At 42.2% G+C, this 16,172-nt stretch overlaps 1 protein-coding gene across 6 annotated transcripts in view; it reads right to left on the reverse strand.

Moving 5' to 3' along the window:
• The window catches only part of KCNAB1 (potassium voltage-gated channel subfamily A regulatory beta subunit 1), a 516,750-nt gene that overhangs the window by 45,670 nt on the left and 454,908 nt on the right, over window positions 1–16,172 (reverse strand). For all 6 annotated transcript variants that reach the window (XM_088447678.1, XM_088447679.1, XM_088447680.1 and 3 more), the window contains 3 exons: window positions 16,123–16,167; window positions 14,821–14,864; window positions 9,226–9,312 (listed from right to left, as the gene is read on the reverse strand). In XM_088447678.1, the coding sequence (XP_088303804.1) occupies window positions 9,226–9,312; window positions 14,821–14,864; window positions 16,123–16,167 (176 nt within the window). The remainder of the gene's footprint in view (window positions 1–9,225; window positions 9,313–14,820; window positions 14,865–16,122; window positions 16,168–16,172) is intronic.

Consider the following 16,172-nt stretch of genomic DNA (forward strand, 5'->3'; position numbering starts at 1 on the left):
CCTGTAAATAACATCATTGAATTGAATCAACTGCATGGCAAAAGGTCATGTACACTTTGGCAAAAAGTGAAAAGATATTTAGTATATAAAGATTTTTTTTTCACGTGAAACTACAAGAAAATATCTAATATATGCTAATATAAGTTTTTATAAAGGGGCTTATTCATTATCCTGTCCTAACTGCAGGGCTGTCTTAACAACATTATAGGCAAAACAATGGACTGGGGCCCCTACCCACGGGAATAAAAATGTAAGCGGCCAATAAAAAAAACCTTTAGATTTATTGGTACTTTCAGCAAAGTCTGAAGATGGTGATAGTTCCTGCAAGCAAACTCAGAAATGTTAAGTTTTCAGAGTTTGCTTAATACAAAGGGTAGCACATTGGGGCCCCTAATAATGAATGGACCTGTTACTTAATACATATAGGGGTCTATGTACTAAGCAGTGATAAGTGACAGAGTGAAAAGTGATACGTCTGTGATAAGTGCCAGCCAATCAGTTTCCAACTGTCATCTCACAGGCTGTGTTTGAAAAATTACAGTTGGGAGCTGATTGGCTGGCACCTTATCACAGACTTATCATTTTTCACACTGTCACTTATCACTGCTTAGTACATAGACCTCACAGAAATGATTGTTTCAGAATGTGTAGTGGGCCTTTAAATGATAATGAATAGGCCCCAAAACCTTTTTGATAAGATGCCTACTTGTAATTGTCATTATGTCATTTTGTCCTCCCATCTCTCACCTCTTGTGTGATGTTACTGTAACATTTTGATCTTTGCTTTGTCTTACGCCATGGCCTGGTTATCTGCTCATTATTGTACTTATGCTCTGTAATTCTGATATGTTTTTATGTGAATCAATCTACAGCGCTGCAGACACTTTGTAGCTCCTTGAATAAAATATAGTTTTAATAGTGGTTTAACCTTAACAATACAGAGGTATATCCCAAAAACACAGCACTTGCACTCATTTACCAGACTTTATTAATGAGTAGCAGAAGATGGTGCCTGTCCATATTAAGGCAGGAATGTGTTTAGTGCAGAAATCCAGTGCTAATTAATACAGTTGTACAGAGCTGTTCATATAAAATATGTACTCTGTTCCTCAGCAGAAAGGTGACATTTCTCGTCATACAATATTAGAAATGGATATTATCCCTCACTAAACACAACTGGGAACTTTTTAATAATTTTATCATCTATAATAGTGCACCAAAGACGGTAGTAAGCTGCATGATGTTACAGTGCTTGTTTATCAATACAAAAAGGTATAAACATAACAAAGTGACAGTGGCAGTCCTTCCTCCTTTCTTCTCATTTTCCAAAATGTACTGTACGACAAGTTGTCTGATGCTATTAACTTATTATTACCTTTTATTTCATTGTGTGCAGTGCCGGGCTGCCAGCCAGCGGAGTAGGCCTTAGCTTACTCAGGCTGGCCGGCTGGTGTGGCCAGGAAACTGCATCAATCAGGCAGAGGAATAGAAGGGACTGCATGCGATCACACCAGGGCCGGCTCCAGGGGACTGAGCACCCTGTGGCAGCCCAGAACGATGCACCCTGTAATCTCAAGCGGCCAAGCAGTGCTCAAACTAAATTGGGGGGCATGGCCTCATTACCATAGGCCACGCCCCTAAGTGACATTATTTGGAAGCGTGCCCGCATGGCACGCCTCCAAATAACGTCAGACTGGGGGTAAAGCCCAGCCCTCCATCACTGGCTAGGCTTCCCCCAGCCCTCTCACGTCAGTGAATGGATGCCGCGCGCATGCGCGTAGCATCCATTCACATTCCGGGGGTCCGGCACTGCCGCACAGTTGCGGTGGTGGGGATCCCCAATCTTCCAATTTGACCACCCGCAGGCCAATCTGGCCCACGGGTGGTACAGCGGGACAGTACTGTCCCGCTGAAATCGGGATGTTGTGGAGGGGTGCGCCCTCTATGGGTGGCGCCCTGTTCGACCGCACTGGTCGAACACCCCTAGAGCCGGCCCTGGATCACACATTGCACATTCACAGAACGGGTCCTGCACATGCACAGATTCCCAGTAATCGAGAATCTGCGTTCAGCAAGTGAAATGCTGATATAGCCCCTCTGATCTTTAATGTGAGTAGCATTACAAGGTCCGAGTTATTCAGAAGCCTTCACAGATCAGTGAGATCTGTGAAGGCTTCTGTGTTTAATAAAAAGGTAAACAGAAAAAAAAAAAAATTATGTGAATCCCCCCCCCCACACTTCCAGAAGCATAACCAGCCCCGGGCTCTGTAGAGCCTGTCCTGGTTCTTAAAATACAGGGGAAAAAATCCGTAGGGTGCCCCTGTATTTTATGAACCTTTACAAGGCTCTGATGAGCCGGTCCTAGTTGTGGAAGTAAAGTTAACAAAATGAGTAGGGGTCCCCTGTATTTTTCCATAACCAGCAATGGACTCTTCCTAGTGGGGGTGTAATGCCACAGCCAGGGAACCCTGCCAAAGCATTACACTTGACCGCTAGTCAGCCAGGACCGGAGATCCCTGGGAAGGTTGGGACCCCCCCAATAAAGTGGTGTCCCCCTCTCCAGGGTGCCCCAGGCCAGGGCTACCTCCGGCACCCCTGGCCGGTGGGTGCCAGGTTGATTGTGTATAAAAGTGTGGTATATTGTATTTTTCTTATGAACTACAGGTCTCAGCAAGCCTCCCCTGCATGCTGGTACTTGGAGAACCACAATTATCAGCAAGCATGGCATTAAGGGCCCGCTGTTACCTGTAGTTCACCTGCAAGAGAAATATTAAAATAATCACAAGACGCAAACACCATGAAAGTTTATTGTGTTTATGTGGCATTACACCCCGATAGAAAGAGTCCGATGCTGGTTATGGAAAATACAGGGGACCCCTACTCATTTTGTCCCCTCTATTTCCACAACCAGGACCGGCTCAACAGAGCCTTGTGCTGGTTCATAAAATACAGGGGAACGCTATGCATTTTTTTGCATGCGCGACCAGGTCTTGGGCTTCCAGGTGTAGATACAATGAAAACTGATCACTTAACTAAAAATTTGTTTTGCCAAATGGCCTTCAGAAATTCTTGATTTTGTTTACTTATTTAAATTGAAAACCTATTTTTACAAATTAATTCAAATATTTTATTGAAAAACAAAATATGTGTAGGGGGTGTTCTGCACCACTCTGAGTCCATAGGCCCCCATCATAAAATGATCTCCCACCACCATTGGCAATAGACCCCCCCGTTGGCAATTGTTCCCCATTAATATAACTCCCCCTACCCCCCTAATGGTAATAGATCCCCATTTGTGTAACACCCCGTCCCCAATATAATAAGTACCCATATTTTGCACATGCTTTCCCAGTGATCGATGCAATTTTTAACTAACTTAAAATCCCTCAATCCCTTATATTTATTTAATTAGGACATTACACCTCGTACCCCCTTCCCCAGTGCAAATAGAGTTCCCCTCATGGGAATTACCCCCCACCTCCACCCCTATGGCCAATTTCACACATGCTGGTTTTGGCCGGGCGGCAAAAAGCGGTTTTTAGCCGGGTGTGAAAACTAGTAAATGCAGGGAATCAACGGGTCCTTTCACATGGCACAACCACGGCACGGTCGCCGTCCAAAAGCCGGAAATATCTACTGTGCAGGACGGTGCCATGCCGTGGCCGTGCTGTCCCTGCACGCCCCTAGTGTGAAGGAAACAATGTTTCCTTTCACACACACGGGCTTCTGCCGGCCGGGCTTGTGCAGCAGTGCCTGCTGCTGCGCATGCCCAGTAGGAAAAAAAAAACCTCACACATAAAGCGGCTCAAAGCCGCTGCTTATGAAAGGCACTGAGTGCCTGAAAAAAGGCGTCCGGCTACCGCCAGGTTCTTGCCTGGCCGGCCAAAACCGGCATGTGAGAAATTGGGCTATGGAGCACGTACTTTCCCACACATGCAGAGCACAGAGGTGCTTGTGTCAGGGGGGACTGATGATCAACAATCCCCCTGCTGCAGCTGATCTCTGCACTTGCAGAAGTCAGCCAAACTGTGCTCAGGGTTAAGTTTCTCTCCTTGCACTACGGTCCCTGGCGCATGCACTCCAGAATGCCGTTCGCTCAGCATTCTGGGGTGCGATTTGGGGATGCAGGGATCCCGGGTTTCAGAGGTATGGATCTCCTCTTTAAAAACCAGGGACATAGCGGAACGGTACAGTCGCATGGGATGTGACCATGTCAGCTAAAGACATTTATCAAAACCAATATTTTCCATTTTACAACAAGATAAGATTTTATCTACATGTATTTGGTCAGCTACCAAGATAATCTTCAAAAACAATACTAATCTTAAGAATATTCGTGCCTCAAGTGAATTGCGAACATTGGGGATCCGAGTCCACCCGAACCATGTTCGGGTGTTCACCGCCTGACTCGGATCCCCGTGCGTGAGCGGGGAATCAGGTAAGTTTTTTTTTTTTTTTTTTTTTACTTGTCAAAGGTCCGGGGGCGCTACTGGGGGGGACTGCTACTGGGGGGGCCTGCTACTGGGGGGGGCTATACTACTGGGGGGGTCTGCTACTGGGGGGGCTATACCACTGGGGGGGTCTGCTACTGGGGGTCCATACTATTGAGGTGCCTGCTACTGGGGGGGGCTATACTACTGGGGGGGGTTTGCTACTGGGGGGGTCTGCTACTGGGCGTCCATACTACTGAGGGGCCTGCTACTGGGGGGGGCTATACTACTGGGGGGGGTTTGCTACTGGGGGGGTCTGCTACTGGGGGGGCCATACTACTGAGGGGCCTGCTACTGGGGGGGCCATACTACTGGGGGGGGGCTTACTACTACTGGGGGGGCATACTACTGGGGGGGCTTACTACTACTGGGAGGGCCATACTACAGGGGGGGCCATACTACAGGGGGGGCTACTACTGGGGCAGCCTACTACTGAGGGGGGCCTGCTACTGGGGGCAGCCTACTACTGGGGGGGGCATACTACTGGGGGGGCCATACTACTGGGGGGCCATACTACTGGGGGGCCATACTACTGGGGGGCCATACTACTGAGGGGGCTGCTAATGGGGGGCATACTACTGGGGGGGCCTGCTAAAGGGGGGCATACTACTGGGTGGCATGCTAATGGGGGGCATACTACTGGGGGGGCCTGCTAATGGGGGGCATACTACTGGGGGGCATTCTACTGGGGGCACAGCATAGGGGACCCTACTACTAAGGGGACTGCATAGGGGGCACCACTGCTGGGGGCATTGTGTAAAGAACACCGCTACTGTGGGCATTGTGTAAAAGGGGCACTACTGTGGGAATTGTGTAAAAGGGGCACTACTGTGGGCATTGTGTAAAAGGGGCACTACTGTGTGTCGTAACATAAATAAGAGACACTACTTTATGGTGTAATGTGAATCAGGCCCTACGTGCGGTGTAATGTGAATAAGATTGTGCACTGTGACTCCTTGGGCCGTAGCCCACTATGTAAACAAGTACTGTGACTCTGCTGGCCGTACCCCACTGGGTGGGTGCACTACTTTTCATTTCTGCCACTGCTGTGTGGCAATGTGTCATAGATGTACTTTATACTGTGGTGTCTGTGTCGTTGTGCCGCTGCTCTGTCGCTTAGGAACCAGTCAGCTCACTGCAACCTTTGGCCAATAATGTTGAAAACAATATTATGAGCTGTTATATGGTCTAAATTGACTGGAAATTAATGTTATTGAGGTTAATAATACTCTAGGAAGAAAAAAAAGACCAATTTATGTGATTTTAGCTTTTTTTGTCAATTTTTGTAAAAAAATCCAAATCCAAATCCAAAGCCAGTCACCGCAGTTTGGCAAATCCAAATCCAAATCCAAAGCCGGACGACGAATTAGAACCAAATCCAAATCCGGCAAAAATGGTCCGGCGCACATCCCTACATATAATGTATACGTGCTGAAGCGTCCTTTTAAATTCCAGTACATTGGTGATTGCATTACCAGGATGATAAAAACCAGGTTTAGAGAACATTACCGGTATACTATAAAGAAGGTTCAGAATCATAGGGTATCAAGACATTTTTTTCAATTTCATGAAGGTAACCACAGTGGGCTATTAAATACAGCGGTGGAAATATTTGTTAGCACCAAAAGAGGGGGCAGTAGGTTTAGAGATTTATGCTAGGGTGAATCAATGTGTATTTGCAAACTTGACACCTTGTGCAATAAGCTTAATGAAGCTTTAGATTATACATGTATAGTTTAGGCCTATCTCCTAGTATACAATCAATAGCAACTTTAAATTGGATCTATTGATTGTATAACTTTTATCAGACATAGAACATGTCTTTTCCACACACTCTAATCAATATCCTATGGAGCGAGACCAATTTAGATTTATGGGTCCAATGTTATGTTTATGGGAATTCTTCTTTTACAGGTAGGTGGATGGCCCTATAGGACACTTTGTTATTGCCAGTAGACTGCATTATAGGTCCGCATTTCTTACCAGTACATCTTAATATTATTTATATATCTTATTATCATTATGAAGTGATTCATTCAGAATGTGAATGTGTATATTAGATCCTAGTAAAAATCTTTATTGTGTTTTGTTTTATTGTTATTTCATTTTATTTTATGTCATTTAATTTCACATTTTTTATTTTTGATAAAATCACTTACAGTACGTTATATCATCAATGCTAATAAGACGCTTGTTGTATAGAATATGTATCATGATACCATCAAACAAATTATGTTATAATAAGGAACCAATTTATGTTCTTGTTATTTCACAGTATAAATATCTCTCTGTAGATCTGTATTTGCACATAAAAGATATATACTTTATTTTTATTTGCACAAAATGACACGTCTATCTTTCTCAAATATATATGCACATAAAGACTTACACCTATTTATTCTTTCTAAATGTGTATTTGCACTAAATAACACATATCTTTTTAAATAGGTATTTGCACAAAAAGATGCATATTTATTTATCTAACATTTCCTCTTTACTAATATTCCCAAGCTTTTAAGAAAGCTAATATTATTATTACATTTTATTTATAGGGTGCCACAAGAGGTCCGCAGCGCCATACATACAGTAAAGGGTACACAGAACATTACATTACAATACAGTAACCAAATTATAAACAGAGCACGAGTAACAATTAGCAACACAATTCTCCATACACAGTACAGCTCTGAAGGTGAAGGCTGTTATAGAAGTGCTAGAGAAGAGGGCTGTGAGACAGTGAGGAGGACCCTGCTCCTAGGAGCTTACAATCTAATAAGTAAATGTCTCTTCTATTTGACAAAGATATATATTTATTTTTATATATAGTTTTTGAATGAAATGTTTTTCTATTACTACTATTCATTTATTAAACCTATTTGTATTTTTATTGTTTATAATTAAGGTTGAAATCTATGGGAATTAAAGTTTTTTAAGAGTTCATTACAATATTATGCTCACAAAAAATCCAAGAGGCTATTAATAGCTGTAATCAACAGATCAATAAGTGTAACATACGCAGGATAAAGAGAAGGAAATCTGGTCACTCCAACAGTCTTGAAAAAGTTTTGGGTTTACAAAACGAAACGTGTTGACTGTGATCACTTCATTCACTATTTGGGCACATACAAGTTTACAATCTCTACTGCTGCATTGATTTACCAGAGACAGAAGTCTAATCTGGCCAAATACTACCTTGCAAACAATTGATGGTATATTTTAGCAGTACGCTATACACCTCCTAAACCATTGGATATTTAGTTATTGGCTACGTGTTATTCTCCTGGATTGTTTTGATTCCTTCTAACAACCCATTTTCCGTTAAACTGCAAAAATCTGATAAGTATTATATTCCAGATCATTCATTATAATCCATGCAGATTTCTATTTATTAGATACAGTAATTGTTTTATATACTGTGAGCTTGTTATGTGAACCAATTGTTTTTAACTCAATTATTGTATTTGATATATATTTTTATGTTTCTGATTTTATTAAATTCAATTATATAAATTATTATCAGTGTATTTTATGACACCAACTGTTATATTTACACATATATATTATTCTTCACTAGCGCACTGATATATTGTGTATTATGAGAGAGAAGGGGACAGCTAAAGAAGCATGAAGCAATAGGTAAGTGAGGTAAAAGAGCTGGCACACTGTAAGAAAGGGAAATAATGAGGAGACCATTTTATAAAGAATAGAATGAGAGGAAAAACGAGATAGATGAGCACAGTGTAAGATCTGATAGGGGTTAACAAAGAGACAGAGAAGTATGAGTAAAAAAAAGGCAATGGTAACTATGAAATGTTCATTACATTTGACTAAATATGAAAAGAGGATTAATCTTTCAATGATGAGGGATACTAATCAGGGTTCTGCAAGGTTTCTAGATGTCCTAGGAAAAGCATCACCTTGCTGCCCCTGATCCTCCAGCCAGGGCCTTAGTGTAGGTGGAGCAGGTGGAGCTTATGCTCCAGGCACTAAAGCCTGTCCCCAGATTGGATATCATTATCCTTTATCTATAAAGTGCTAACATATTATGAGACACTCTACTTTGATATGAACATGACACATAAAAATTACACACATAATATATACTGTAGAAGGAACAGATGACATTGCACAAAAAGGCTTAGAAACAAAAAGGTTTTAGGAACATTTGAATAATGAGGTAGTGTTAAGATAAATAATAATATATATATTAGCTTTAGTATATAAAACAGCGTTAGGCAACTGACAGTCAACGGGTTGTATACAGAGCTCTAGACATTCACATCCGGCAATCCTAACCAGGTACTGTAGTGATTTTAAAGCTATGGGACAATCCAAGAATGAATGGTGATGTCTCCCACCCAGTAACCAGCATATAATTAACTCTTGTCATTCCAGGAGAGAACCTTAGATATTCATTTTGTATGTATTGGATTGCAATGAAACTAAACAATAAAATACTTTTTGTTATTAAATAAAAGTGCGGTCACATACATATTAATATTCAGTTTGCATTAGGAGAAAGAATAAATAGAGATAATGATTTCCTGATATAGGTTTGACTTATCCTAGAATCAGTATTAGTCTGTTGTTATTAGGTTTCATAAATCTGGAAATGAAAGAGGCTTTGCGATAACGTGGCTGATGCTGTATTTCTGAAAATCTGCCTGCCTCGTGCCTGTAGAATTTAATTTCCTAGCCACAGGTGAACAACCAGAACCAATCATCCCATACTGACCTTCCATGGGGGTATTACTATCTGGCCGGTTTGCAAATACCACATCCACATATTCCAGCTGCATCCTCTGTAGTGAGCCCTTTAAGCCTAAAAGCAGTACAAAAGAAATGAAAACATACGGTAAGAGAAAAAGCCTAGTGTTAATGAGACTTTTACCCGACCTTTCAGAAAATTACTTTGTGTCCTGAATTGCTCCCTCAGACATACTTAATAAACGGTAGCAAGAGAGTAGCAGTAAAGTGACAGTGTAATAATTTTCTAACCAAAATAAGATTACTACGCTGAATAATACTGACTGATCAGTTCATTAGATTATTATTTAATGATCAATCTGTGGCATTCAGTGCAGTAATCTTTTTTGGATTAATATATGTCGGTCCTGATTCTAAGTTGGACGCAAACCGAATGCAATGCCCATGGTCAATGTAGTTGAGCATTTATATACTACTGCGCATGTGCAAAAAAAACAGATGTTGCATGCGTTCCCCTGAGTGTACGTGGCACGGTGCTATTATGATAGGGTCAGACGGTATCACAAATTGAGAGACAAAGTGATGGGTGGTGACTGGGAGGTGGTTGGAAGTGAACGCAAAAAAGAAAAAAAAGTCTGTCTCGTGGCGTGTTAGGGGAGTGTCGCAGGCGTGTCAGTAAAAACAGCTGTTTTCTCGGATGCAGAGCCGCAGCCACAGAGGCCATAGTCAGACAGAGAAACTGTACCTGGATGGCAGAAAAGACTGGAGGGGGGAGATAGATGGCAGAAAGGACAGGAGGGATAGATGGCAGACATGAGAGGAGGGATAGATGGCAGACATGAGATGAGGGAGAGATGGATAGCAAAGAGAACAGGAAGGGGGAGATGGATGGCAGAGAGGACAGGAGGAGGGATGGATGGCAGAGAGGACAGGAGGAGGGATGGATGGCAGAGAGGACAGGAGGAGGGAGGGATGGCAGAGAGGACATTAGGAGGGAGGGATGGCAGAGAGGACAGGAGGAGGGAGGGATGGCAGAGAGGACAGGAGGAGGGATGGATGGCAGAGAGGACAGGAGGGAGAGATGGATAGCAGAGAGGACATTAAGGGGGAGATGAATGGCAGAAAGGACTGGAGGGAAAGATGGATAACAGAGAGAAGTGGGGAGATGGATGGAAAAGAGGACAAGGGGGTGGATGGAAGAAAAGAAAGGAGGAGGGAAATGGATGACAGAGAGGACAGAAGGAGGAGATGGATGACAGGAGGGGGAGATGGATGGCAGAGAGGATAGGAGTGGAGATGGATGGCAGAAAGATCAGGAGGGTGGAGATGAATGGCAGAGAGGACAGAAGGGGAAGATAGATGGGAGAGAGGACATGGGGGATGTGGATGGCAGAAAGAACAGAAGGGTGGAAATGAATGACAGAGAGGTCAGGGGAGGAGATGGTTAGCAGAGAGGACAGGATGGGGAGATGGATGGCAGAAAAGACTGGAGGGGAAGATGGATGGCAGATAAGGCAGGAATGGGGAAATGGATGACAGAGAGGACTGAAGGAGCGAGATGGCTGGAAGAAAGGACAGGAGGGGGAGATGGGTGGCAGAAGAGACAGGAGGTGGAAGATGGATGACAGAGAGGACAGGAGGGTATAAGGATAGCAGACAGCATAGGACAGGGAGATGGATCAAAGAGAGGATTAATGGGGAGATGGATAGCAGAGAGGATAGGATGGGGAGATGGATTACAGAGAGAACAGGATGGAGGAGATGGATGACAAAGAGGACAGGAGGGATAGATGGATGGCAGAAAAGACAGGAGGGGGACATTGGATGACAGAGAGGACAGGAGTGGGTAGGGGAAGATGGGTGACAGAGGACAGGAGGGGAGAGATTCATGACAGAGAAGACAGGAGGGGGGATAAATAGCAGAGAGGACAAGAAGGGGGAGATGGATGGTAGAAAGGACAGGGGGATGGATGGAAAAAAAGACAAGAGGAAGGAGATGGCTAACAGAGAGGACAGGTGGGGGAGATGGATAGCAGAGAGGACTGGAGGGGCATGATACATAAGGTCGACAATAAAAAGATTGACAATAAATTGGTCGACACCAAAAGGTCAACATGGAAAACAGTCAACATGACAAAAGTTAGACAGTACAGAAGGTTGACAGGAACAAAAGGTTGACAGGTTCAAAAGTTCTACATGGGAATAGTCGATTAGCTGATTAGCAGCCTTGATTGCCAGAGCACCTGTTTGAGGCTGATAAAGGGTATGCCAGTCTCTGTAGTCAGCCTCTCATGTATAAATACTGTGAAAGTGTGTATTTGAATATTTGTACTAAAATGGAAAATATGCTGTCTAATCTGTATTCTTTTTTCTAATTTCATCTCTTCCAGATTTCACTGAAAAAAGAGAAAAATAATATTTCTTCAGTGAATATGGATGTTTTCACCAGAGGTTAAGCTTCTACGTATATATCAAGTCCGGCAAGCTGGTGATAACTATATCTGTGATATAGAGTATTAGTTATCTCCACTTTATAAATATGCCCAAAAATGTTCAGAGGCATAAAAATACAGTACCAATTTATAATTTGGAACGTTTACATTAAAATTACATCCTAAAATGTGTTCCAAACCAAGGTATTATACATTCATTAATAAATAAAGTAATTTTTCTGTCCAAGCATCACATTATAATTTATATATTGTATGTCATCACGTATAGTTCATTAAATGATTTAGATCACAGGTTCTCAAACTCGGTCCTCAGGACCCCAAACAGTGCATGTTTTCCAGGTCTCCTCACAAGTGAAATAATTATCGCCACCTGTGGATCTTTTAAAATGTGTCAGTGAGTAATAAATACAACTGTGCACCTGCTGGGTAACCTGGAAAACATGACCTGTTTGGGGTCCTGAGGACAGAGTTTGAGAACCACTGATGTAGATGAATTGGAACACATTAAGTTGACATGAAAAAGGAAAAGAGGACTACACTAGAGGTAAAGGTTGCTATTAAATCCCTTCCTCGTGGAAAAGATCCTGGACCATATGGTTCCCTTAATGATTTTTATATAACTTTCCAGATCATATAGTTCCTACCTTGACATCTTTGTTTAATGAAGTTACAAATTTATGGACATTCCCTGGCGAGATGCTAGAGGCTCAAGTTGTAACTCTCCCTAAGCCTGGAAAGGACCCTGCTTATTGCCAATATTATCATCCCATTGCACTCCTTAACGGATATCAAAGTATATGCTAAATGAATAGCTTCCCGTCTTACTCCTCTTCTCCCTTTATTGATACACCCAGACCAGGTAGGGTTTGTGTCCAGCAGACAGGCCTCTGATAATACATGCAGAGTGCTCAATCTTAATGACTTTATTAATACCTCTACATCCAGCCTTCTCCTGCTTTCTCTTGATGCTGAGAAGGCATTCGATTGTTTGAACTGGTTATATATGTGAGCTGTTCTCTCCCGGTTTGACTTCGGTGATCAGATGTTGTCCTCCATTTTAGCTTAGTATACTAATCCCTCTGCGAGAGTGTTTAGTAATGGATTCATGTCGGACGCATTCCCTATCAAAAATGGTATCCGTCAGGGATGTCCCCTTTCCCCATTAATATTTGTTTTGGTCATTGAACCATTAGCTGCTAAACTCCAGGCCGATGCTCTCTTCCTTGGTGTTACGGTTGGGTCCATGAATCACAAACTTTGCCTCTTCGCGGATGATGTGCTCCTTTTTGTTACAGACACTTTAAACTCATTATCTCATTTACATACAGTGCTTGAAGAATATAGCACGGTTTCTTAACACAGGCTCAACCCGACTAAGACTGATGCTTTGCCTATTAATATTGAAAACTCTGTTCTTTCCTCTCTTCGATCTAAATTCTTTTTTGGCGAACTATTCAATATCTATGCATTCACGTTCCTTCTACTCTAACTTCTGTTTTTGAAGACAATCTACCTCCTCTAATTGAGTGTTTGATGGGTTTCACCAAATCTTAGCTTTCCTATGAGATCTCCTGGTTAGGCCATTTAGTGGCATTTTAGATGTTTCTATTCTCTAAACTTATGTATCTCTTCAGGACAAGTATTTGGATAAATGTATGTCCATATTAACCCGTTAACTTTGGAAGAATCATCCTCCGAAACTTGCACAGTCTCGTATGATCCTCCCAAAGGTGCGTGGGGGATTACCCTTACCAGATTTCAATCATTACCAAGAGGAGTGTTTATTGGCTCAACTTCAGGAATGGTTCCATAAGCCCCCTACAAATTGTTGGGTTCCCTTGCAACAGAAGTGTTGTCCAGGTTCCCGTTAATTGATTTATTGTGGACCCCTAACAAACTATGTCCCCCCACTTTTCTTTCATTCTCGTTCATTAAAGCATCACTACAAGTATGGGATAGGTTGGTTTCCTGTGTCCCAGCATTCTCTCTCCCATCCCGTGTCCTTTCTCTTAAAGCCGTAGCTATGTTAATCCCCAATCTTATCCACTTGGAATTGTTGGGGTGTAAAGGTTTTGGGGGATCTTTTAGATGGGGGTAATTTGCAAGTTTGTTATTCTCTCTCTCCTACAGTTTTATTCCAATATATTCAGATTCACCACTGGTTCCAGAGTGTGGTTCACTCCTTTGGGTCTCTTCATCTCCCTTCTAGCATAATTTTATCCCATTTGCAAATGGGTGGAAGTAGGGGCAGTATTTCTTTTTGGTATCATTTTTTCCTGGAGACATGTCCTATTGTTAAATCTCCAGCCCAACTCCAGTGGGAATTAAAGTTAGGTTACCCGATTTCTGATCTTCAGCAGGAGAAGGTCTACTCTATGCCTTTCCGTATGTCTCGCTGTTTAAATCATTCAGAAATTAATGTTAATTTGTTAAATAGATTGTACCTGGCCCCTGACAGACTACATACTATTTGGCCCTCCTGTTCTAAGTATTGTTGGTGTAACTGTGGGGAGGTTGGCCATATTATTCATGTTTTCTGGTCTTGTCCCCTACTTTTCACATTTTGACTGGAAGTATTCTCTTTGATTAACAAAGTATTAGGTGTGTCTTTGTCTCCTTCTCCATCTTTGGACCTGTTACACATGTACCCTGCTAGTATTCTGTCTCACCAGAGGTATGTGCTTGGTCACATTTGTATTTCAGCCAGAGCTGCTTTGACTCAATGCTGGAAAACCCCCCTTTCCTTTGGTAAGGGTATTTCACAAAGTAAATTTAAATTTTTTTAATGGCAACAGAATCTATGTCATGCTCTACTTCTGTATCTTCGCAAATAATGAAGTGGATGACTTGGCATGAATATGTGACTGATGGAGAAGGAGCTGCATTGGTCTATAACTCATCTATGTCAGACCCCTTACAATTTAGTCTCAATGAACCTGACACATTGAAATTATCACTTTCTTTTTGATTTCTGTTTTATTTTTGTATCATTGTTTATATTGTTCCATTTTACTTGGTACTATGTTATGTGTAATCTAGATAATAGTTTCTTGTATTCCCCTTTTATGTTTCCTTTTCTCACCCTTCCTTTTTCTGTACCCCTTTCTTTAAAAATTTCAATAAATACTATTGATGTTAAAAAGGAAAAGAGGACACATAAAGACAATTACCTTCAATAATGTGTTTTCTTGACAGACCTCTTTCGGTTTCCGCTCTAGAAAATATAAAGAATATTGTAGAGATTATGGGTACATCAAGGAATTTTACAAGTTGTGTTCTTTTGATGTTCTGCCATAATTCTGTCCACACAGAAGTTTAATCACTCAGGAAGCCTGAGAGGCGGCTTGTGTAGTTTCATTAGTGTGTACATTCAATTATGGTATCCTGTGAGCAAGAAAATCAATTACCTGGATAGCGAATTGGTAAACAAAAAGCCTTTGTCTGTGTATGCATGGAAGAGGCTTTGATGGCACCAAAAACAGCAGGGGTATTTAAACAGACATCTTACCAATTCTGTTTTTGACAAAAAATGTATAAATCTACCACAGTTGGGGGTTTTCAAAATCCTAGAAATATACCTTAAGTCTATATGCTGGTGTGGTGTGATTTGAGAGTCCCTAGGATATGCTTTTCTAATTGTTTCAATATCACCTCAGGGGCGTATTTATAATGAGTGCAGGGTGTGTGGGGCACACAGGCTCCTGAGTCCAGGGGGGGCCACACCGCACACCCTGCACACATATTTAGTTTACACTTACCCTTCAGGGTGCTGCTACTAAATGCAGCATCCGGGTCGGCGCTGCAAAGCAACAAAAATCAGAGGGAAAATAGCTATAGCCATTTTCCTGGTGACTCACGCCTGCGCAGAAAAGATGTCCCTGGGAATAAGGCGCGGGCGCCATTTTCCTGGAGACCCACGCATGTGCAGTGTATTCTGGCATTAAGCCAGATTCTACTGAGCTCAGTCCATTGCCAGAGAGGAGGGGGCCCAAATGGAGGCTGCACACGGGCCCCCTCATCTCTTAAAGCTGTGTGGGAGCCCGGGGGGGAGGGGGAGGTTATCGCAGTCAACTTTGAAGGGAGCCCGGGAGATAGGCAGCAGTCAGCTGCATGGGGTGCTTGGGGAAGAGGGGGCCAGTGGTCAGCTGCAGGAGGTAAGTATCTCTTCTCGGAAAACTGTCTAAGCAGAAATGACAGTTTTTCGGTACAGATACTTTTGAACAGGAGCCATGATGAATTGCTCCGTTAATCAGGTAGAAGTCAATGCGAGTTCTAAACCTAATTAACACTGCATCATTTTTAGTTTTGATGGATAGACCCCTTGGTTACATATATAACCTTTAGAATTTTACCTGTTTAAAAAAAAATCACTTAGTGTATCATTTTGATTTAGCAATGTATTATACTTTGTCTGACTATGGGAATTACATTCATCATTATTATAACACCACAAGAACATGAATAAAACTTACTTTCCACCCCAGTATAATTTAGTTGTGATGACTAAACTTGATCGTCTGTG

Source organism: Taudactylus pleione, unplaced genomic scaffold (genome assembly GCF_031769625.1).
Source record: "Taudactylus pleione unplaced genomic scaffold, aTauple2 ptg000436l, whole genome shotgun sequence".
NCBI classification, from domain to species: domain Eukaryota; kingdom Metazoa; phylum Chordata; class Amphibia; order Anura; family Myobatrachidae; genus Taudactylus; species Taudactylus pleione.